This window comes from Tasmannia lanceolata, unplaced genomic scaffold (assembly GCF_043159265.1).
Source record: "Tasmannia lanceolata isolate RefF3 unplaced genomic scaffold, GAP_Taslan_0.1 ptg000020l, whole genome shotgun sequence".
NCBI classification, from domain to species: Eukaryota; Viridiplantae; Streptophyta; class Magnoliopsida; order Canellales; family Winteraceae; genus Tasmannia; species Tasmannia lanceolata.
Genome location: NW_027518697.1, coordinates 18978390 through 19001803, shown reverse-complemented (window position 1 = coordinate 19001803; position 23414 = coordinate 18978390). Strand labels below are relative to the sequence as shown.

The 23414-nt window shown below is 37.4% G+C and overlaps 2 protein-coding genes across 6 annotated transcripts in view; one reads left to right on the top strand and one right to left on the bottom strand.

The window, feature by feature from the left end:
• The window catches only part of LOC143854907 (5'-methylthioadenosine/S-adenosylhomocysteine nucleosidase-like), a 36587-nt gene extending 27802 nt beyond the window's left edge, over window positions 1-8785 (bottom strand). Inside the window, exons 1-3 of one of the 3 annotated variants that reach the window (XM_077365037.1) lie at window positions 8506-8785; window positions 8346-8409; window positions 5082-5173 (exon numbers count right to left, since the gene is read on the bottom strand). In XM_077365037.1, coding sequence (XP_077221152.1) covers window positions 5082-5173; window positions 8346-8409; window positions 8506-8743 — 394 coding nt within the window. In that variant the 5' untranslated portion in view covers window positions 8744-8785. The remainder of the gene's footprint in view (window positions 1-5081; window positions 5174-8345; window positions 8410-8505) is intronic. The other 2 variants (XM_077365038.1, XM_077365036.1) reach the window with 2 other exon arrangements.
• A 611-nt stretch (window positions 8786-9396) lies between these two features.
• LOC143854995 (AP-2 complex subunit sigma) lies at window positions 9397-22720 on the top strand. Of its 3 annotated transcripts, XM_077365148.1 has the most exons (7): window positions 9397-9551; window positions 9665-9763; window positions 12201-12374; window positions 22067-22126; window positions 22229-22266; window positions 22418-22456; window positions 22538-22720. In XM_077365148.1, the coding sequence occupies exons 1-6, from the start codon at window positions 9549-9551 to the stop codon at window positions 22419-22421; spliced, it is 378 nt and encodes a 125-aa protein (XP_077221263.1). In that variant the 5' UTR covers window positions 9397-9548; the 3' UTR covers window positions 22422-22456; window positions 22538-22720. The 3 variants fall into 3 exon arrangements, with proteins under 3 accessions (XP_077221263.1, XP_077221264.1, XP_077221262.1); XM_077365149.1 differs by adding an exon at window positions 9833-9883 and having other exon boundaries at window positions 22229-22720; XM_077365147.1 differs by having other exon boundaries at window positions 9398-9551; window positions 22418-22720.
• Window positions 22721-23414: the final 694 nt, after the last annotated feature.

The following is a 23414-nucleotide window of genomic DNA, read 5'->3' as shown; positions in this document are numbered from 1 at the left end:
TTTTAACAGCATGAAAATCATGGATACCCTAGTCCTTTATCCAGTGATGATTTATACTCATTTCACGGCATTAAGACCCTAGAGACTTTGGTTCATGACGACTACATGGGTATCAAAACAACATTGGTGGGTTCCAATAACTGAATATGTCTTGTGATAAGTGACTACCCCAGTCCCTTATCCATTGATGATCTATACTCATTTCATGGCATTAAGACCATTGAGACTTTGGTTCATGACTACATTGGCACCCAAACAACCATTGATTGGTTCCAAAAACACAATGTCTTGTGATAAGTACAAATATAATAATATTATAAATTGCACTAGTAGCATAGATTCCTCAAGAAATAATTCTTTTCCATCAGAGTTTCTCTTTGGATAAAGAACCTGCTAGTAAATTGGTTTTGCAGACTTCAACAAAAAGATATGCCAATATCCCTTGCAAAATATAATATTTTTAGTAATGCATGCTAATCTTCACAGATCCAAGCCATCTAAGATGACTATTTAATTAAATTTAGTGGCTCCCTCTATACACCATGTTTTACCTAGGGACCAGGTTATGTTTTATAGATGACATTGCAATGGAAGCTCAACTCTTTTAAAAAAGAGTAGAAAGATAACATTTGAGGAACTAACGCTCATGGTTTTAAATTTCCGAAATATTTCGGTTTCGGTGAAAAACGAAACGAAATTCACAGTGAGTTGGAAAAGTACCAAACTTCGCCGAAACGTTTCGGAAATTTCGGCCGAAATGGGGTAAAATTTCGGTGAAATTTTGGAAATTTCGGTGAAACGTTTCGGTGAAGTACAAAGTTTCACCCGAAATTTCCGAAATTTCAGTGAAAGATTTCGGAATTTTCCGAAATTTCGGTGAAATTTTTACAAGATTTCGTCCGAAATTTCGTACCGAAACGTTTCGGTTTTGCTGATGACCGAAACTGAAACCGAAACCGAGAAAAACCTTGCGCTCAAGATAATCCAAAAAGTCACACTGAAATCAAGATGAAGGGCTAAGATCACATCAAAAAAGAGCAAGAAGGAAGAAGCCCTCCTAGTGATAGTGTTGCATGAGACTTCCTAGGAGAAACCTTCAAGAACATCCCTAAAGCTACCCAAAACCTTTAGAATCCATATCTGAAAACCCATAGGAAACCCATCTTTCCCCCAAAGTCAAATATTCACCTTATCAACCATGAAAAAATGTCCTGCTAAATTCAAAACTTTATAATCATTGGATAAAGGAAATAAAAACTGACTGAGGTGGTCAATTAGAGAAAAAACTAGAAGGAAGAGGAAAAATGTCTCAAATTCATCCCTCCCGACCCCTCTCTAGCCAAAGACTCCACTTTCGAATCAGCTTCATGATAAATATGCCAAGTTCAACATTTCTCCAATCGGACCAGCAGGTAAACAGGGAAAATCGATTCTTTTCAAAACCTAATATATAGAATTTTCTTTTCAAAATGCTATACACCTAATGTATAGCATTTTGTGGGTTGCTTTCTAGAATGAACCTTTAAAATCCAAATAAAAAAGTCATATTGCTTGTCTTGATGCATTTTCCTTCACTTCATTTGAACCCTTAATTCTGAACAATCCAAAAATGCCACTTGCCTCCCCCAAGTCGTCGTACATGATACATCCACAGTTTTGGGGCCTAGATTGCCAATACTTGATCCAACGAGATTTAGTTTAAGCTGATCTACCGGTTGTGGTTTCCATCTCTCCACCACTTCCTCCTTGTGATTATGAATATTTAAGACCACCTCATAACAATGACTTAATCGGTGAGAGGAAAACATGAAGTTTTTTCCTAATGCTCACCAACCAAATGTCTATCCTCCAAATCCTAAACTTAATAACAATAAAGCTGCACTTCTTATCCCAGAATATTCGATTGTTTCATTCCTTCTACATGGACCATAACATTGCTACCATGCTTAGTTTCCAAAGAATGGGACTGCTAGTTGGCAATGCAACCAAAGCCGCCTAATTCCTCAAGGAGTTTCACAAAAGACCTCGAAATAACCTAATGAATGCTAACTAGTGAAAAGATGAAATGCAACAATTCAGAATAATAGGAGCAGTGCTATGAATGTGATCTACCAATTCCTTTAAGGTTCTTTGAAATAACTTCAAAATCTAAGCATACCAGGCAATAAACAAGTACCAACAGATGTTTTCTTACGACAATGAACCCCACTAAGATCTCTTGCAATGCACCAGGGCCCAACAACTGATGCTTTCAAAGTGAAGAGCTCATCCGAAAGTACTTCTCCTCTTAAGTCTTCACAAGGGGCATAGACATAAATCATAAACAAAGAAAAGTTGTTGAAATAGAGTTTAACAAGAATCGAATAATTATATTGGATTATATTGGTACTAGATGCATTTTTAGGTTTCCACATTATTTGGATATCACACGATAACCTATATGCAGAAGGATATCAGCTTTTGCTTCCTTCCACGGAAACTTAACAACATCCATTTTCAATTTTTAGTTTTTAAAGTTAAAGAACAATAGGCTTCACAGCCCTAATAAGATTTCTGGCAGTGTTTTCATGGCCAGCGCAAATCAGATCTCTTACATTCCAAGAGACTACCTTTATAGAGAATAGGTGTCAAAGATTCCACTCGGATCACAACCAAGGGTATCTGTCATAGTTGACCAATTAAAGATAATTTGGCTGGTTCTCCGCTCCCTTTATTTCTTTTTCAGTTTTCCTGTGACACTATCATATGCTTGTAAGTCTATTTTTCATTGGCATTTCCTATTATTATTTAAGATATTACAATCAACTAAATTCCCAAGTTCCATTGAAGAAAGAGGGAATTGTTGAATTTGGTCTATCAACAGGACATCATCGACATCAAATAACAAAGCATAAGCTAAATTTCTCCATGCATCATAGTCGCATTCAAGTTTTAGAACCGTATATAGGACTTGTAATATCCTACATTGTTGCCCAAGTAATTATCCACCATTCTAAACTCTGCATACTAATTTTTCCTAAACTAGTTTCAGTTCCAAAATTCAAATTAGGAAGTTATGTCTGAAACATTCTCCATAGCTCTTCCAATTTGAGACTGTCAAAGAACCATTGAAAATCGCATTAAAAATTAACTAAAAATCATGGATTTCCTTAGTGATAAAAAGTAGCATCCTTTCAACTTTCAAAATAATCAAAGATCTAATGACATTAAAACGCAAGTTTGAAAGGATTGTTGAATGACTGAAACAATAAAAATTAGCATCCTTTCTAATGATTTTTGAATGAGTGAAATGACAAAAAACCCTTCCTAACTGACCAAAGTCCTCTTTTAATGTGCATCACGCATGCTAGTCAATGGTTAATAATGATGAGAACACCATCATCTTATTGTTCTATGTCCCATGTATAGAATTGATAGTATTCCAAGTACTATAGGATGTAGCATGTAATCTACTTCAGCATGTGTAATAACTTAGATTATTTGTGCAAACTATCAAGCATATTTTGGATTCAATAAAAATAAGAAAATAATGTCAAAACATCAAACCCTCCACTAAAAAACAAATGTCTAGAACATTATTAGAATAGTAATTAACATAGTTGCCAACGTGGAAAGCGAGTGCGAGAAGCAATGCAGGAAGCGGGAAGCGAGGGGTTTAGAAAAGAGAAAATGCAAGAAGTGAAAAGCTCTAAAGAAAGTAAAGAGGAAACGTGCAGGAAGAGTCATTGAAAGTCAACATGAAGCACGTAATAAGCCTCCATGAAACTTAACAAGAAGTGTATAGAAAGAGTAGGGTTATAGTAGATTTTGTTAACATAGGTAAGGATTAGAAGTAATAAAGAAGACTCCACGAATGATTAGAATAAAAAGTTCAAGGGATTTATAGTTTCACATGTTTTATTCACGTAGATTTAGTGGTAATTTTTTGAAAAAAGATCCATATAAGTTCCACTTGAAACTTAAGATGAGTTTTTAAGTTTTAATAAAGAAGACTCCATGTATGATTAGAATTTAGAATTAAAAGTTTGAGGGATTTATAGTTTCACATGTTTTAATCAAGTAGATTTAGTGTTAATTTATTGAAAAAAGATCCATATTGGTTCCATTTGAAACTTAAAAAGAGTTTTTAAGTCTTAAATACACTCAAAGTCATTATCAAACGGAGAAAACACTATTTTAGGAAAAATAATCACCTAAATAGAAAGCATACTCTTAATTAAGAGTAAAAGTTTTGAAGATTTAAGAAAAAGCGTACTCTCAGTTTTGTTCTCTTCGATGTTGTTTCGCCTTTATCTTTTTTTTTGCTTTGTATGGTTGCTTCTGTATTTTTCTTGGTTTGACCACCTCGGTCTTTCCTTCTTTAACGAAAATTTTGCCACCATTCCAAAAAAAATTAAGATGAAATGCATAGGAAGTGTCTGTGAAGTGTGTGGGATTGCCCTAATTTCGGGAAGCGTCCTTTCCCTAAATTTGGGAGGCGAGAACTTAGCTTCTGAAGTAAGCTTCCTCTCCAACTAGGAAGTTTCTCATAACTATAGTAATTAATTACAAACATCTTGCTAGCAACAAAGTTTTAAAATGGTTGAGCTAAAAATTAATAATGAAAAACTTAAACAAAAACAAATCTATAGATTACCAGAAAAAATGTTTCCTAGAGATGGGAGTGAAAGAACAAGAATGAATAATATGGTTATGAATATCAAGACTTGGAAATGAGAATTAGTATATATTTAACCACTTTGTTAATAGATGTAATTAGATTATGAAACAAAGAGAAGGTAAAGAATGCGAATGTTCTAAATAATTTAACCAGTCACTCGTTGAATTTAGAAAGGTGCATCTACAATTTTTAGTGTAAAAATATAGGTTGATTTTTAAACAAGTGGAAGATAAAGAATGTGGATATACAAGTTAGTAATTGCACTGGAATAGGTGTATCTTCAGTTCTCAAGGTATCAAAGGTGAAACAATGAAACACATGGTAATTAGAACAATCCATGGGCATGTGATACAACTTAAAGCCCATGGTCATTGACTCGAAGTAATACAAGCTAAACCAATTGAGATAACCAAAAAATTACCTAGAAGTTTATCTTTCCCTGGCCAGATTATATTAACATTCAAGTCTCTGTAAACACCATGATATCTAACCCATGGAACCCCTTTAGGAAACCTGTAAAAGGATCAAATTATTGAACTTGTCAAACTAATATACGAAATAAGAGCACAGAGATAAATTTGCAATCCAAAAAATATTGAAGTACCAAATATTGGCTACAAAAAAATCTCTGTAATTTAATATTCTTGGACCAGCCTTGAGCTATACTTAAGTATATAACAAATTTTAGGGAGATGATACCAATACTTGTAAAACGATCAAATTATTGACCTTGTCAAACTAATATACCTAATAAGAGCACATAGTTAAATTTACAATCCAAGAAAATATTGAAGTACCAAATATTGGATAAAGAAAAATCTCAATAATTTAATATTCTTAGACCAGCCTTTAGCTATAAACTTAAGTATATAATAAATTTTAGGGAGATGATACCAATACTCCCTTGTTTCAATAATGGCACTACTTATTTTTGTTTTACACTTTTCTCATTGGCTGGTACAATTCCCAACAAGCCATCAATAACCAATAGGAGAATATACAATAAAGAAAGCAGTACAGATATCAAAACAAGGGAGTGGGGATATTATCTTCCTAAATTATAAACATCTTAAGTTAGATTCTAAAAATTATAGGTTAGGTTGTGAAATTCCAAGGGTAGGCCCAAGTACTATTCTAAGGGCAACTTATGAGGAAGGAAAATTAGGTTCCTAACAAGTTTTAAGCTTTTGGAAACTCTAACCCAATTTTGAAGATTTAAGAGATCAAAAAGGCAATTAAGCATACAAGTTAAATCCTAAGTGCAATGCAAATGTAAAGCAAGAGATAAGAGAGAGTGCACCCGAGATTTAAAGTGGTTCGGTCCTCAAAACGCAAGGCCTACTCCGCTCCACCAACCAAACCCGTTGATGGCTTCACTATGTTGATCTTCTTAACTTCGGCGAAGATCGGTGCCAATTACAATTCCAATTGCCTTTAACCTTGATGGCAATCCTCACCACGGAGAGAGGGCTTCGCTTCTCCGAACACTCACCCGAATACAATCGTTTAGCAAAGAAAGAAAAAAAAAAATCCCTCAGAAGGGTTTACAATGTCTGAAGAAGATGTAGAAATTGAAGCCTATGATCCAAATCCTAATTCTAGATGATGAGAGGCATAAACAAGCTTAATACACTCTTAGGATATTCCAATAGGTTTTTAGAGTGTTAGGATTCATTGTTGGGAAGTTTAGAACTCCCATATATGTAGAAAACCCAAATATGACCGTTTGAGGGGCATGGTGGTAATTCTGGCAAAATCCCAAACGGCTATAATTTTGTTCCCGACATAGTGGTCTCGGAGTTCCGAGAGATTTTCTCGGAGTTCCGAGAATTTCTCTCGAAGTTCCGGGAATACAAACAGAAGTTGGAAAAATGTTATTGGACCATTTCTCGGAGTTCCGAGCTCGGAGCTCCGAGAATATTTTTCGAAGTTCCGAGAAGCCTATTTTCAGCTGGTTTTTCATTTTTGTTTCTTATTCATTTGGACTTCCAACTATACACCAAGTTGGGATTGTTATGAGGGTTACAAAGTGTTGGAACACCACAAGGACAATCTCTTAAACATTTCGGGGTGTGTGATTTACTTCATTTATGCCTCTAAACACCTAAACTAGGATTGGATCTTTACATTCTAAAACGACTTCGATCTTCAATTGTGATGCTTCAAGTCTTCATGCGTCTTGGATCTCTGATGTCTTTGGCCTTCCTAATGCTGTCCAATGAGAGATTCTTGGCCTCAATCCAAGCAATCTTGTCTTAACACACTCATGATCTATAACTTAGACAATCAAACACATTAGTGATATAAAATCACTTGTGTATTGGAATCATCAAAAGAAGATGGGAATGCCAAGGTGGGAACCATTGGGCTTACAGGTTGTTAGACTAACGACTAACGACTAATGTGACCAGGAAGCTTTCTAGTTGTTATTATTTTTAGCACACTTTCATTTTATTTTTATTTTTAAGTAAGGGCATTTAAGTCATTACTGATGACTTAAGTGAATTAATATAATTGGGAAAAGAAGAGGCCCACTTCTAAACCTTCTCTAAGTGGTATAAAAGAGACGGGGGCGGGGGGGGGGGGGGGGGGGGGGGACGATATTTAGTTTGGACATGCACTTCCCCCTCGCAATTGACACAAAGAAAGGAGCCTTCAACCAAGGGCTTTCTATTGTATTATCAACTATTTTATCATATTGTTGGTAATAGCACCAAAGTAACAAATCACATCCATGGAAAATGAAATAAAATTCATCATAAAGAGTAACTAGAGAGGATAATACTTACTAAGATCAGCAGGAAGTAGATATTTGATCATTATAATACTATTAAGAATGAGTCACCGAATCTAGGTAAATTCCCGTGTAAATTTGCACTATTGTTAGGTACCTAACCAATACGCCAGAAGCTCCAGGGCTGATGGAATGCATTAGGGTAGGCCGCTTAAACTTGTCTCATACCAGGTTGGGTCCCACCTAGTCTCATTCCAGGCAGACCCCCACTAAGGACCGTAACATTCCACCATGCTTCAGCATCCGCCCTGCAGTAACTTCACTCAGGCTTTTTTTCTATGTAATCCTCTCCACAGGTTGCCCCTTCTGGGACTCGAATACGGCACGTGGTGACTACTCTAGTACCAAATGTTAGGTACCTAGCAAATGCCAAGGATTTAAATGTTGGTTTCTGTGTCCATTTCTACCACCACTTAAACCGAAATCTTTTGGTTTTGGCCGAAATTTCGGGGAAATCCTGTAAAAATATTTCAGCCAAAATTTCGAATTTCGGCTGAAATTCAAAACTATGACCAATACGCCAAAACCTCACTGATGGACAGGCCCTTTAAACACGTCTTAGACCAAGATGGGTCCCACCTAGTCCCATACCTAGGCATACCCTTACTTAGAACCCTAACATATTAAGTGATTTAACATCTTTAATTAGTTGAAAATTAACAACACTAATCCCCTCTCAATCAACTAATCAATACAAAAAGCCTAGAAAAACAACATAGTTCTTTAGAAATAAATGATTACAAAATAAGATAGGTATTTCCTTCTTCCTTTTGCACAGTGAAAACAAGGGAGAGCCTCTGCATAACGTTTTCTACTTTCCAAACCCTAAAAAGAGAAAAAACTAAAGAAAGGCAAAGCAGAGTACAGAGAGAGAGAGAGAGAGAGACTCACAAGGGATCTGTGTCCTCTGAGAGCTGAAACTTGTTAACGAGAGGGAGAGCTTCCTTCTGCATTGCTGGTATTTCGGATTCCAAAACCAAAAAAGAAAAAAGGATCTTATAAAAGACAAGAAAAATTCGCACAAGAAATAATCAAACTGGAAGAGGGGTACCGATGATTATGAGTATAGTAGAGATGGGTTCCTTCTCTTCTTTCTGTTCTGATCCCATGGCCTCCTCCTCTGCAACTTCTGAGAGCCATGACCTTGTTTTATACGAGCTTTTTCCGCGCTTTTCGGATTTGGATATAAATTGGGGTGCGCATATAAATAAAGGGGGGAGAGGAAAAATATCCATGGGTGGATTTATCATTTCCAGGAGGCTCTGTTTCGGCGGCCTTAGTTGTAGCATACCTCAAAATTTGTCATTTGGGCGATGATTTTTTCACACCCCTCGCCGCCACCCCTCTGGTAGGATAATGGGCCCCTCTTTTAACGTTAAAGCCTGCCCCAACTTCACGTTACGAGGGGGCCACATTATCCTACAGGGGGCGAATACATCATCTGCATTTTACGTCAAAGGAGGTAGACAATGAGTGTGCAATCTTAATTCAAGCAGCCTAACAGAGAGCATAGTGATTTGTCAAGTTTTCAACTACCTTGGATTGGACTTAAAGTGAAGATATATGAAGGGAGATGATAAACCCACACCCCCTGTAGGATAATTCGCACCACCCTTTAACGTGAATTGACGCACTACATTGGATGAGGAAAATCTGCAAGATATTGAGACCATTGATCTGTCCTCCCCATTGGTTCCAATCTGACCATGATCAGATGATCCCTCCCCCTTAATCCATTCAAATAAAAAGGGCCTATCAAGAGATCTTCAGCCATTGATTGTTCACAACCTTTATCTCACGGTTAAGAAAACCATTTCAACGGTGGGCCCAATCTAATCCATAATTTACTAGACTAGACCCCATACTGCGCCCATTCACATTACAAAAGGTGCGAATTATCCTACAGAGGGTGCGAATTTATACTGCCCATTGAGAAATTAGACAATGAAACTTTAGATTGTAGGAATTTTCTGGAAAAGTTTGGAAAGGAAAAAAATTTCAGTCTCTGTCTCTCTCTCTCTCTGCGTACATTTCTCACAATTTTCTTCACCAACGCCTGATTCTTCTTTTTCGGATCTCTTTTTCTTTCTCAAAATGGTAATCTGGATTTCATCTTCTTGAATTACCAAACAGATTCGAAAAAACAGAATCAGAAATCCTCCCCTTAAATTATTACTTTTTTCCCCATTTGTATCCTTCTTTAATGGCAGATTCGATTTATATTGCTCCAAAATCGGCAAGGAAAGACTCGTCTTGCAAAATACTACGTCCCGCTCGAGGAATCTGAGAAGCACAAAGTCGAATACGAGGTCTATTTTCATTATCTTATTTTCCTAAAAAAAAAAATATTTTTCTTCTTTAGGGTTTCTAATTTACAGGTTCATCGATTGGTGGTCAACAGAGATCCCAAATTCACAAATTTCGTCGAGGTTAGGGTTTCCATTTGTTAATGAATTCGTGTTGATTAGCGGTAATTTCAGTAATTAGCAGGCTTAATGAGGCGGTAATTTCTGACTGGGCCTCTAAGCTTACGATTGTGTTGTAAAAATGATGAAAGGAAGTAATTATCAAAATCTCCAAGCCCCAAAATGATTAGAGAAGCTCTAATGAGCTTGCTAATCTTGAATTGTTAATTAACTATCTGAACTAATTTATGCTACCCCAAGCGGGACCCATTTAGGTACGTGACAGGATGATTTAGAAAGGGGCCTTCTCTAGTCTGAATATCAGTTTTAGGGATCTCGAGGATTCCATTTGTTAATGAATTCGTGTTGATTAGCGGTAATTTCAGAAATTACCAGCCTTAATGAGTTGTTTAATTTCTGACTGGGCCTCTAAGCTTAAGATCGTGATGTCAAAAACAGTACCAGTGAAAATGCCATAAAAAAGTGATTATCAAAAGCTTCAAACCCTAAAATGAGAAGAAAAAATTCATTACAGAAGCTGAAAACCCTAAAATGACAAGAAAGGCTCTAATGTGCTTGCTTATCTTGTATTGTCAATTAACTATGGCAAAATACTTAGGCCTGAGCCCACCCAAAAAAAAAAAAAAATAGGCCTGAGTAAGCTGTGATTGGCCCGTGTATGGCCCTTGTGTTGATTCAGAAAGGGATCTTCTCTAGTCTGAATTGTTTGGTATGCATGATTTATACGAACCTTGGTGTATTGCGGGAGACTTAATGTTATTCACTCATATGAAGAAAAGTCGAGTGCCTTATCATTGACTTCTGCACTGTTGAGATTTTCAGTTTTCATTGCTAGCCACAACCTCATTGATTAACCCCAGTAGGGCAGAAAGTTTACTTGGTCTAGTGTGAATGTACCATATCTGTCGATCAGTTTTTGTTGTCATATGATTGGGAAGAGTCCTCTCCAAGATCCGATTAATGGATCCTTCCCATCTATCTCAAATCATGAGCGGGAAAAGTGCAGAATCACTCTTTAGAATAGTTGCCAAATGTGACCTAAGACATTACTTTAGAGAAATGAGAGAAATCCTCCCTTGTATGACAGATTGTACCTTCACTCATACACTCTGAAGGGTCAATGTTGGCAACATTGACCCTTTTCCTATGGCTAAAATTGAGTAGCCCCTTATAACATAAGTCCGTAGGAGCCTTTCCCTGCATTCTTTTAATTAATTTCCTTCGTTTCAAAAAAAAAAAACAAGAATGGGATTTTTTCTTACATGGAGAAAGTGGTCTTGGTGGTGAGTTGTCAGCTTTCATTAGTTGGAAATAATCAACAGAGATCAAGAGGTATCCTTTGGGATGTCTTGAGATTGGAAATGGTGCATTCAAGTCTTGTCCTATTCAAACATGCAACAAAGAGTGATATGTTGAGGAGAATTGAGGTGTGCAATGGAGTTCCAATTGTTTCTCAACCCCAATGGATTGACAATACAATTATTTTCATTAAAGCATCACTAAATCACTATCTAGGTTACATCGGTCCCTTCCTTCGTCTCCCTATCCCGTCCTACATCAGGTGAAAAATAAATTTTCTTCTTTTCTTGTTATATGTATATACTATATATTGTACCTCTTTTCTAGTTCTAAATTCGGTGCTTTTTAGCCAACCATCTTAATTAATGATTGACGGTGATACCTTTCCAACCCTATGGAGAGCCAATCCTTCACTATTTAGAAGAAACGAGAAAAGAAGGTAGCCTGCCTAACTACTTCAAATTTTTGCATGCCTTAATCTCCATACACGTAGCCCATTTACAATGATTGGGTCCCTTCATTTGGTGGAACCACCTTAGATGAGCTGACACAAAAGGCACCAATTGCATAATCGTAACTGTATGCCAATTGATAGACTTCCACCCATTGAATGTGAAAGATTGGCCATTTTTACCTTATTCATCCCTTTGCAAGTTAGAATGGTTTATTTGGGTCGTCTAATTGATTTGAGTTTTGCACCATGACCCATCCATGGAGGGGCTCACCAGATCAGCAGTTCCACTCACAGTGCACAGGCCACTTATATGGTAATGACCAAGCAGCCCACCTGTGAGGTGTGGCCTTAAGGCTACCAAACTGGGCCTCTTTAAAACAGGAAAATTCCATGAACTAAAATATGAAGATGTTTTTTTCACAGGAGATGATTTTTTACCAAGTGTGCCAGGTCTTATTATATTCAACAATTTTGCTGTCATGAATTCTTATGGTTGTTCCGTTAATTTGACCTTGTAGGCATTTCTTTTAGATAAGATTGACTATGAGTTCATTTTTGTGCTTGCAGTTCCGTACGCACAAGGTTATCTACAGGCGATATGCAGGATTGTTTTTCTCTATGTGTGTTGACATCACAGATAATGAGTTGGCATACTTGGAGTGCATCCACTTATTTGTAGAAATACTAGATCATTTCTTCAGCAATGTCTGCGAGCTTGATTTGGTATTTAATTTCCACAAGGTTTGTCCACTTATGATTTTTTAGTTTATGCTTTTTGTTTCTATTATTTCTTTTCTTTTTTTGGTAAATAGTTCCTTGTTTACATGATGTACCTCATTTGCTAATTTACATGCACCACACTTTTCATCCTTGACAGTTGTGGGGGTATCATATCTGTGGTATTAGGTTGGCAATTTGTTCTCGCATGACACCTTTCACTGTGTATATGTGCAAGTCTTATTGTTTTAACCATATCAGGTTATTCTAGGGATGCTGGCACTATATGGGAACCCTATTAGTGGTCTCCCTGGATATAGGGGCACTAGAAAAAATCCGTGAATAAGGTTCAATAAATAGGCGATATATCTTAGCACAGTGGGGATATTTTACAGTTACTGATGAGTAATCTAAGAATCTGAAATTTTAGGTATAAGAGCCATGAATACTCATTCCAGATGGAATCGTAATATGGAGCAGATTAGGGTTGTGGAAGTAGAGATCCTTAACCTTTTCACTTAGGCAGCTTGTCTTAATGCCTTATGAGTTTGTTCATTCGGATAATTTGCCAAAGCTAGCCCCACATATTAGAGTAATTGAAATTTTATCTGTTTGATCTGATGAAGCTTCCCATCAATGAAGAGAAATTAATACTCAACTTTGGCATTTAAGTTAGCTGCAGGCTGCACCCGTGCTGAGTTAATATTTGTTCAAGTATGACTTTATAAATGGCTGAATGGTGCATACTCATTGTAGTGGCGGAGACGCTTAGCAGACTATTGGATAAAGGAGGTGAGAGAGATTTACTCAAAGGCTTTACAGTGGGGGACAGGAATGTGGAAATATCACATCTGCAGTTTGCTGATGATACACTTTTATTTAGCTCTCCTGATATTTTGAGAATTGCAAATCTCAAAGCCACTCTTCGATGTTATGAGGCGATTACTGGTCGAAGATCAAATTTTTGTAAATCAAAGGTGTTCGGGATCAACATAAACCAAGAAGAAGTTTTGGGTTTGGCAGGCATTTAGGGTTGCTCGGTAGATTCCATTCCCTCCTCTTACCTTGGCCTCCCTCTTGGAGCGAGTAAACCTAAAAAGGAAAGTTGGGAACATATTGTTGAAAGAGTAGAGACGTGGTTAGACACTTGGAAGAGAAATCTTGTATTTAAAGGGGGTAGAATCACCCCAATCAAAACTGTTTTAGCTAATATCCCCATTTACCAACTTTCTTTGGTCAAATGTCCTGGTAGCGTGGTGCTAAGATTGGAAAAAATCCAAAGGAGATTCTTATGGGGAGGGGGGGGGGGCTCAAATGAAAAGAAAGGCATTCCATTGCTCAGTTGGAAGAAGGTATGCACACCTATCAAAGCGGGTGGTCTGAATATTCGCAGAATCAAGGAGGCAAATCAGGCTTTGATGGGAAAGTGGCTATGGAGATTTGGGGAAGAAGGTTCTCAGCTTTGGGTGAAATTGATTGAAAGTAAGTATGGCTTTGCGGCAGGTAGATGGGAATCGGTTGACAATTATAAAAAAAAAAGTGCCACTATATGGCGGGATGTGATGAAATTAAAGTCGAAATTTGATAAAAGGATCAGATTCAGGGTATACAAAGGGGATTGTGTTAGATTCTCGATGGACGCATGGTGCGACTCTAAGCCGTGTTCGGATATTTTTTCGGATTTATATACAAACAGGGTCGTTTGGGCACCGTTGTTTAGAAGGAATTTTTTTTATAGAGAGCTCGAGTTAGTCGATAGGCTGTTGGCTTTATTGGAAAAGACCTACATCAAACGTTCTGGCTCGGGTAAAAGAATTTGGATATGGAACTCGAGGGGGGGGGGGGGGGGACTTCTCTGTTAAATCCTTTTATCATCACCTAGTGCCTCATGCTGCATCTTCTAAAGTAGCCAAGGTATGGAGCATCCAAGCACCTCCCAGGGTGCAAGCTTTCGCATGGTCGGGGCTATTATGGAGAGAATTCAGACGGTAGATTTTCTGCGAAAGAGGAATATTATACTCGTTGATCACTGTGCTCTTTGCATAGAAGAGGGGGAATCGGTGGATCACTTATTCCTACATTGCGAGGTTGCAAAAGATATTTGGAATTGGTTGGCATCTAGATTTGGTGTACCATGGGTTTTTCCGGCAAAGCTATCGGAACTGTTTGATCATTGGGAGTGGTGTCCATGGAAAGGGAAGGGTAAAATTCTATAGAGGATTTCCTCTCTAGCTATTATATGGGTTCTATGGAACGAAAGAAATGCTAGGGTCTTCAAAGGTTTTTCCAAGAGGCCCTCTTTCCTTTTCAACAAAGTTATTGCGCTTATTATCTCCTGGGTTAGGCTCATTCCCAATTTTGCCTTTGTATCGGCTTTTGATCTATGGCATGGTTGGTTGGTGATTTGCAATGGAAATAGGGGAAGCCCAAAGGTGGATCAAGTATGGGAACCTCCTGCTCAGGGTTTCTTTAAGCTCAATTTTGACGGATCTAGTATGGGGAATATTGGACCATCCGGTATTGGAGAGGTACTAAGGGACGACCAAGGAAGGGTGATCTGGGCATTCTCAGGTCCTATTGGGATCTCGGACGCGAATGAGGCGGAGGTGCGAGCCATGTATCATGGTATAAATAAAAGTACTTAACATTGATCTAACTAGGGTGGAGATTGAAGGTGATTCGAAAAATGTCATAAGATGGATTAATGGGTCACGGTCCTCCCCGTGGAGATTTGCGGCTTTCTTTGATGAAATTCAAGACTTGATTGGAAGCTCTCATCTTCAGGCGTATCATGTAAAGAGATCCACAAATGGGATTGCAGATAATTTAGCCAAAGATGGAGTCTCTAGGGAGAGCTTGGAACAGTTTGACTATCTTCCACCCTGAGACTTCGTCTTTCTGGATCTTTGTACTTTGTAGTTTTTATCTTGTATCTATCTCGGGACTCTCTCGGTCTCATTCTTCTTAATATATTATCTATTTACCTTTTCAAAGAAAAAAAAAATATATATATATATATATATATATATTGCCTAATGGGCTATAGTGTATCATTAAGTTGGATATTCCTGTGTGTCAAATTTTGATTCGTCAAACAAAGAAAAGTAATGAATCGAAGTTGGGTACTCCTGTGGTGGATTTTTGATCCGTCAAACTAAGGGGAAGTAATGAATCAGAAAGTCAGTTTACACCTCTTATCAGTGGGTAACTCATGAAATTCGTTAGCATTCCCAAGTTTATGAAAAATACAACAATGACTTATTCACGATACAGAGTTTATAGATGTTTAAACTGGAAGTCGAGATATCCAATTGCATTCACCAAGTAGAGTCAGCTTGACATTGAATATTTGATGAATAAAATGCTAGCTAAACAGATTTGTCTTCCCTTAATTTATAGATTCTGCCGAACAACATGTGAATTGCTCTACTGGAACATTGACCTCCAATTCTATTGAAGCGCCGTTAAAGCAGTTTTACCTCTATCTCCATTAACTGTTGCTTAGAAAGATAGTTTGTAAAACACTAAAACGTCCCAAGAGAAAGAGGATGGTTGGGATTAATGTGGAGGAAAGCAAAATGAATGAGATTTGTAAACATTATGGTAACGTGGAAAACTTTTTTCTCTCTTATCTTGGGTTGCCTTTATACCATTCAAAAAAATAATCTTGGGTTGCGTTTATGGTTGTGATCGCTAGGAAACACATTTTTAATTTTTTGGATGTTTGAAAGGAAGCTATTGAGTATTTTGTTCAAAATGATAAAAAAAAAGAATGAAATGAAGCTAGCTCTTAGGAAAAGAAACTCTCTTTGGTAGGAAGAATATTAAAGCTCCCTTGTTGAAATTTGTGGTGATTGAAGCAATGGAAAGGAAATAAACTCTTTGGGAGAGAATTTATCTCTCTTTAGGGGAAAAGTGCTCTTAGCAAAGCTAGTTTGGATGCCGAGAAGATTTTGATTTGGAATTCTCACATTTGCAGCCCTTTTAATGTTGACATTTGGATCCCAATCAAATCTTTGAATTTCCAATTCAGCGACTGAGAGTGAAAAAAATCAGATTTCCAAATAAGCTGTGGAAATAAGGAATTGGAAATCCACAGATCTGGCAGTTTCCTTCACCCTCTTAGCTCCTCAACCTATCCCCTGCAGCAGGAATTGCCCCCTTCTCTCTGTCTCCCTCAACATGAGCTGGCAGATCTATTCATTTTGTACTGAAAACTCAATTCCAAATCCAAATACAAAATCCGAGGTATCCAAACGGGCCCTTATTGAATTTGGAATTGTATTTCGTGTTCCTATCCAAGATCCCAGTAGTCACGGATTACATGGAGCATTTATGAAAAGTTTTCCCATGGGAAGGTATGGAACTTTTTCACCTATCAAGATGTAAAATGATTATCAAATCAAAGAGAAGGGAGGCCTTGAATTGATAAATCCAAACTAAGAAATAAAATGCAATTGGGGAAATAGCTTATAAGATTTGGGGACGAAAAGGAGGTTCTTTGGAGGATGATTATTGTTTAAAAATATGGAGAGGGGGTTTTGGCTGCAAGTGTAATGACTTGTCCTGATGTGTAGAATTGGGCTTATGTCTATTTGATGCATTTGTGGAACCATGGCCCACCAAAGGGACCATGAGACTAAAGGGACTAAGATATTTCTTTTATTTGAGTTTAGAAGCTTAAGAGATTAAGCATTTAATTTTACAATCCTAAAGTTTTGAACGCTTTTACTGTTTTAGTTATTCGTTAAGTAATGATATCTTTGTTTTTTGTTGTTTCATTCATTTGGGTAGTTTTTTAGTGCTATAAAAGACGAAGAGAGATAGGGGTCGGGGTCACAAATTTGAGATGTTTTGGGTTTTATTTTGTTGGGAAGAGACTTCTTTCTCTCACAGGGTTTCATCTTCCTAGATTTCAACTTGGAGTGGTACTTTCTTTTATGGGTTGGAGGCTTTTCCGTCTAGTAAATCCACTTCCTCTATCTTCTCTATTATTTGATCATTACTTGCTTTTTACTGGATTTATTTTTGCCTATATCTCATATATCTGCCCTACATTTGTGCTATGTGTGGTTGAAGCACGTTTTCATTCTCTAGAAATCCTTATTACCTATTACATCATATTTGTAGTTGTTTGGGACTTTGGGCAGTCCAAACATTATCTTGGACTCCTTAGAGTCTGAAAAATCTTTCCGGTAACTGAATCAATTGGTATTTGAGCCTAGGTTTGGTTGAGATTTGGTACAAATTAAGTCTGTATATGGATGCTAGAAGAGCCCATGGCAGAGGTGTGTCAAAACCTTCTCTAGCAGGGAGATGGAGAGATTGAAGCACTACAATGAAAAGTTCAACTGCTTATGCAATGATTGGAGTGCCGAAACATTCCATTCTAGAAGAAAAATTGAACACTCATCATAATGGATTTTGTGCCTATCGCGGAAGTTAAAAGAAAAAAGAGCAGGGCCCCATATGGGAGGAAGACGGCTCGAAGAGGAATACAAAAATAAAATTCTTGAGGAAGAGATAAAGTGGCATCAAAGATCCATGCTGAAGTGGTTTAAGGACGGTGATAGTAACAGATTTTTTTCCAAAATATAGCTTGTGTTTCCAAAATATGGCATCCCAAACATAGGATTTGGAGGTTATTACCAAATCCATTTTGGAATTCTACCATTACCTCGATAGTCTACAGTAAGATGCATTGGCAAAAAAGAAAATGAAAGGGACCTTTTTTTAACATTCTGGAGTTGGCGGCTAATGAGGAGTTCCTCTTAAGAGGAGATTAGAGAGTTTGTCTTTGGCTTGAGTGGCGATCACACTTTGGTCCAGACGGTTTTTGCATGCATTTCTTCTAGTTTTGTTGGGATGTGGTGAAATTAGAGATTTTGGCCTTCTTTTTTGGATTTTTCAGAAGAGGAATACTAAGCAGGGAAATAAATGCATTTTCCACCGCTCTTGTTTCGAAAAAATGTGGTTCAGTATCTTAATGATTTTAGACCCATTTCCCTCATAGCAAGTGTGTGAGATGGTTGCACAAGTTCTATCGATCAGACTGAGAAGAGTTCTTGGGGAGGTTCTCTCTCGCAATCAAAGGGCTTTTATTAATGGTTGGTACATTCCCGACGGCGCTTTGGTTGTGCACAAGTGCCTTGATTCTTGGCACAAAAGTAGGAAATCAGGTACTATCTACAACTTGGATATGGAGAAGGCTTGTGACTATTTTAATTAGTTTTTCATTGATTATCTAATGGTCAAAATGGGTTCTAGTTGTAGATGGAGAGAGTGGATGATGGAATGTATTGTGTCTGGTTGGTTCTAGATCATGGTCAATAAGATTCTTTAAGAGCTTCATAAGGCTACGCCAAGGTGACCCTCTACCCCTACCTGCCACACCACCACCACTTATTATTGTTGTGGTGGATGCCCTACATAGGTTAGTGAAGAAGACAAGGAGTCGGGTTCTTTAGGGTTTCAAGATGGATGATTCTGAATTACAGGTTACAGCGATGCTTCAGTCAAACAAGCTTTTCCATTTAAAGTGGTGTTAAGGAGTTTTAAGGCAGTTTCTGGTCGAAGGATTAATTTAGTGAAGATGATCTTAATGTGGGTTTTGGATGATGAGGTGGTAGGGAAGGAGATCGCTTCCATACTGGGGTTTTCTTCCATCTTCATATTTGGGTCTCCCTCATGTATTGGTAAGCCAAGAAAGATCCTTTGGGATCCAATGTTTGAATGGGTAGAAAGGAAGTTATTTTTGTTGGACAAAAGGTATTTATCTTTTGAGGAAGCACCATCCTAATCAAATCTGCCTTGTCCAAGTATCCAACATCCTTGTCTATATCATATCCTTGTTTTGTTGCTCGACATGTGTAATTGTGGTGATTGATCGTCTCCAACTATCCAAAATGACTTTGGAATTATGATGAAGATAACACGTACCATCTCATAAGTTGAAAAAATTATGTTAACTAAAGATATCCGCGGTATTAGAATTGTCTGCTGGAGTCCTTTTCATTGTGTATTAGGTACAAGGTAGGTGTGGGGTTGAGTTTTGTTTTGGATGGAGACATGACATGACTTGATCCCTTTAGAATTGTCTTTCTTGCCTTTGTTTGGGCTTCCTAAGAACAGAAAGGCATTAATTCAAAGAGTATCTAGTGTGGATCATCTCATTCACAGGGGTTGGCGTGTCCCTTACTTGTGCATCATGAGTAGAGCTTCCTGAGAGACGATTCCTCATCTTATGTTGTTTTACTTTTACCCTTTTCTTGCCAGGCCATTGGCTCATGTCTTCTCCTTATTTGGTTTTTGCTGGCCTATCCCTGCTTTGATTTTGGCTTTCCTTGAGACTTTTTTCCTCCCACTTAGAGGGGAATTTTGTGGATGCTAATCCTTCTAGCTACATGCTGGCTGATTTGAAAGGAATGTGTTTCACGATAAGAACCAGAACATGGCTGCAATCAAGGACAGAACATGGCTGCAATCAAGGAGATCATTTGGTGCATTATTTCCTGGGTAAAAGTGTTGAAGGAATTCAGGCAGGACTTTAGTAGGTGTTAGGATGTGATAATGACAAGGATCCTACTATAAAGAGGCCGGCTAATTGGCGCCCATTCCTGTGGATCATCTCAACCTTAATTTTTGTGATTCTTTTGGCGATCTCAGACCTGCTGGCACTGGTTGTCAGTGGGTCCTTTCCTGGTTCTTTTGGCAAGGACTGAAGCAAAGTTGAGGTTTTAACTCTCCTTCAAGGTTTGAATTCGGTGGCTGCTTTGAGTAGTAGTCTGTTAGTGGTGAAGACGATTCTTCAAATGTGATTAGATGGGTCTTTCTGGTTTCCATGTATCCCCGGGAACTTGCTGCGCTTATAGAGGATATTTTAGATTACAGTGTGTATTTGGTGATCCCCTTGCAGCATCTTGTGAGGAGGGTAATGATGTGGTGGATTTCTTGGCTAGAGGAGTTTTAGTAGAATCTCGGCTTTTTTCTGGCTTAGTAATTTTGTTTTTATGACGAATTGAACATCTCCATCTCCTCTCGTAAAGTTTTATATTTTATAAATTCCTTTTGTTACTGTTATTTTTTTTTGGGGGGGAATGATACCCCCGCACCACCACCACCAACGGTTTCTTTGAGAATGGTTCACTGCTATGCGAGAGGATAAATTCACCCCCTTTAACGTTTTTCTTTGCCTTAAAACTTGACGAATAAGGGGAAAAGAGAACGGGGGGGAGGTGGTTAGAGATTTTATCCTTCAGAGGGGGGGAAATATCATTCCCTTTTTTTTCAAAAAAAGGGTCTGAGGGCCAGCCAAAAGACAAAGTTTTTTGAGTTCTTTAAGATTAGTTAAACGTTTGATTGGAACAAAACTAATGCACTGAACATGGACACATTACAACACATACATGAAGAATTAGAAATTTTTGTTTGATCTGGAGCGTTTCCAGCTCTAAGCTACATTATCTCATCACCCCCAACTACAAAAGTTAGTATTTGGAGGGACAATACATCTACCCAACTAATTATCTTTTTAATGCTCCTTGCAGTAATTATTGGATCTTAAATGAACATACACATTTAGTAAGATGCATGCATACCTTTTGTCATAAATAACATTTCCCGTGGGGAAAATCAATATCAGTATCTTTAGCCCAGGTCAGCAGGGAGCGTTTATTATTCTAGTATCAATTAAATGATATTATTTCCTTGGTGAAGATTATCAAGATTCATCTATATCATTATATTTATTATTTTATCAATTAAATGATATTATTTCATTGGTGAACATTATCGAGATTCATCTATATCATTATATTTATTATTTTCTGTAATCTGTGTGATTTAAAACAATTTTAAATCTAGAAATGTATCTTTTCCACCTGAATGATCATGAATATGCAAAAATAAAAGAAAACAAATCAGGGTTTTTCCACACTTGCAGTTCAAGTGCACTCCATCCTAGGATTTTCACCTCCATTTCTCTCTTCCTTTTTTTCAAGGACGAGTACCACAAAATTTTCAAGATGATGGCCCTTGAAAAATTTGTCCTTTTGAGTTATATAATTCTTAGAGTTGTAGAGACCTAATGGGTGTGAGATCTGATAGTGTTCTCTAATTTTTATTGTAGGTTCCAGCTACAACTCTACAGTTTGAGCTTTCTGGGAATCTCATCCCCTACAAATTATTTTTATTAAATAATTATTAATTTTAGACTTCTACAATTATATTACTGCCCATCAACACGATGTGATTAACCTCCAAAGTCTAGGGAATTTCAAGTGAGCCCCTTCTTACAGAAAATTACCAGAATACTCCCTCCATCATACAATATTACATGTGGGTCACAGGGATGGATGAAAATCAGTGTAGCATCGATCCATGAAAATTCCACACCTACGGTCCTCATTAATTGGGCCTCACAATTGTTTTTTACAAATCTCTTTTGACAATAATATATTTATATACATATTGTTCACTCTACAATGTTATCTAGGGAACCTTACACCAATATCATATATGACTGACAATATAATAAAATGCCCACTAACAATCATGCTATTGCAAGCCATAAATAAATTATCATTAATTCAGATAAAAATATCCAAAATATCGTATGACTAGCATACTACACTAACATCATCACCAGTGAGTTTTACTACGCAGTGTTTTATTAGTGATGTTACTCACTAACTCACCATGATTTCCATCTCTTAAAGGTATACCTGATTCTTGACGAATTCATTCTCGCCGGGGAGCTGCAAGAAACAAGCAAGAAGGTGTATGCCTTTTTATTGTCTATACACTAGATACTTGCACATAGTCATTGTAGTTTTTTGAAGAACCCTAACCTCTTAAGTTATTGTGCTCTAACTTTACAGGCAATCATTGAGAGAATGGGAGAGTTGGAAAAACAAGAGTGAGTCTTATTGCAAAGGAGCATATCCAAGAGCTTGGTTTTGTACCCTCCTTTCAATTTCTGCTCCAATTTTCTAGCATGTTTGCTCTGTGATAAAGGAGATAAGGTAGGAAAACTTAATTTGGCTGCTGCTTATTTGTTCTTCAACCAGTTAATGAGCATGACATGGAGCTCGAGCATGTGCAAATGGGTGTGTATACATAGCGTTTCCTATGGATTTCAAACATTACACCCATCGGACGATCATAACAGTTCGGTTGATGACTTACAGATGGTGGTCCACCTTGTCGGCGGTGCCCTGATTGTTGTATAAATGTGGTTCAGATTGCAAGATCTTAAATGTTGGAATTTTCTGAACAAAAACTGTAATTTGTTTTTTATTAGTGGAACCCTAAACAAGGCCTAGGATCATCCGATCAAGGTGTTTTCAATGACATTTGGCTGGACGTATCAATGCAGTTTGAAGTAGGGTTCAACTATTGTTTTAAGAGTGACTACTTTTACTTTATTTTCCCAAAACAAAATCAAACTCCTCAATCAATATCAACAAACAACATGTAGTTCACCAGCTTATAAAGTCAACTTTGGAGTATCCTATTTTCATGTGATTCACAAGGTTCAACATTTCTTCGCATGTACCCGCAGTAGCATTCAAGTAATGTCCTTTGATTTCACCTGTTTCAGCCGGTCATTGGTATATACTGGTATCAGCAGGAATCTCAATTGAAAAAGCAAGTATCTTTTCAGGAAAGTACTCTAGTTCTGCTTACAAGAAAAATGAGAGAGAGAGAGAGAGAGAGAGAGAGAGAGAGAGAGAGAGAGAGAGATTGATATTGCCTAGAATAGATGAGACTCTTTATTTCCCACTTCTCTGATTTGGTTTATTCTATTCGTTAATACAGTTACCAACAAAGTTATCGACAACCAATTATAGAAGAGTAATTTAAGAAGAAAGGACTCACAAGTCACAACATCAAAACAAGGGAGTGTGGATATCTTCTTCAGTAATAAAATTAAGGGATTTGCTAGGACCATTGCATAAGGCATTTCGCGGACTGGCTGTTGCACGAAAGAGCAGCCTCCTCAGATAAATTAAATGAATATGAAAAAATATGATGAAAAGTGAGGTTTGGTATTCACAATTGGTT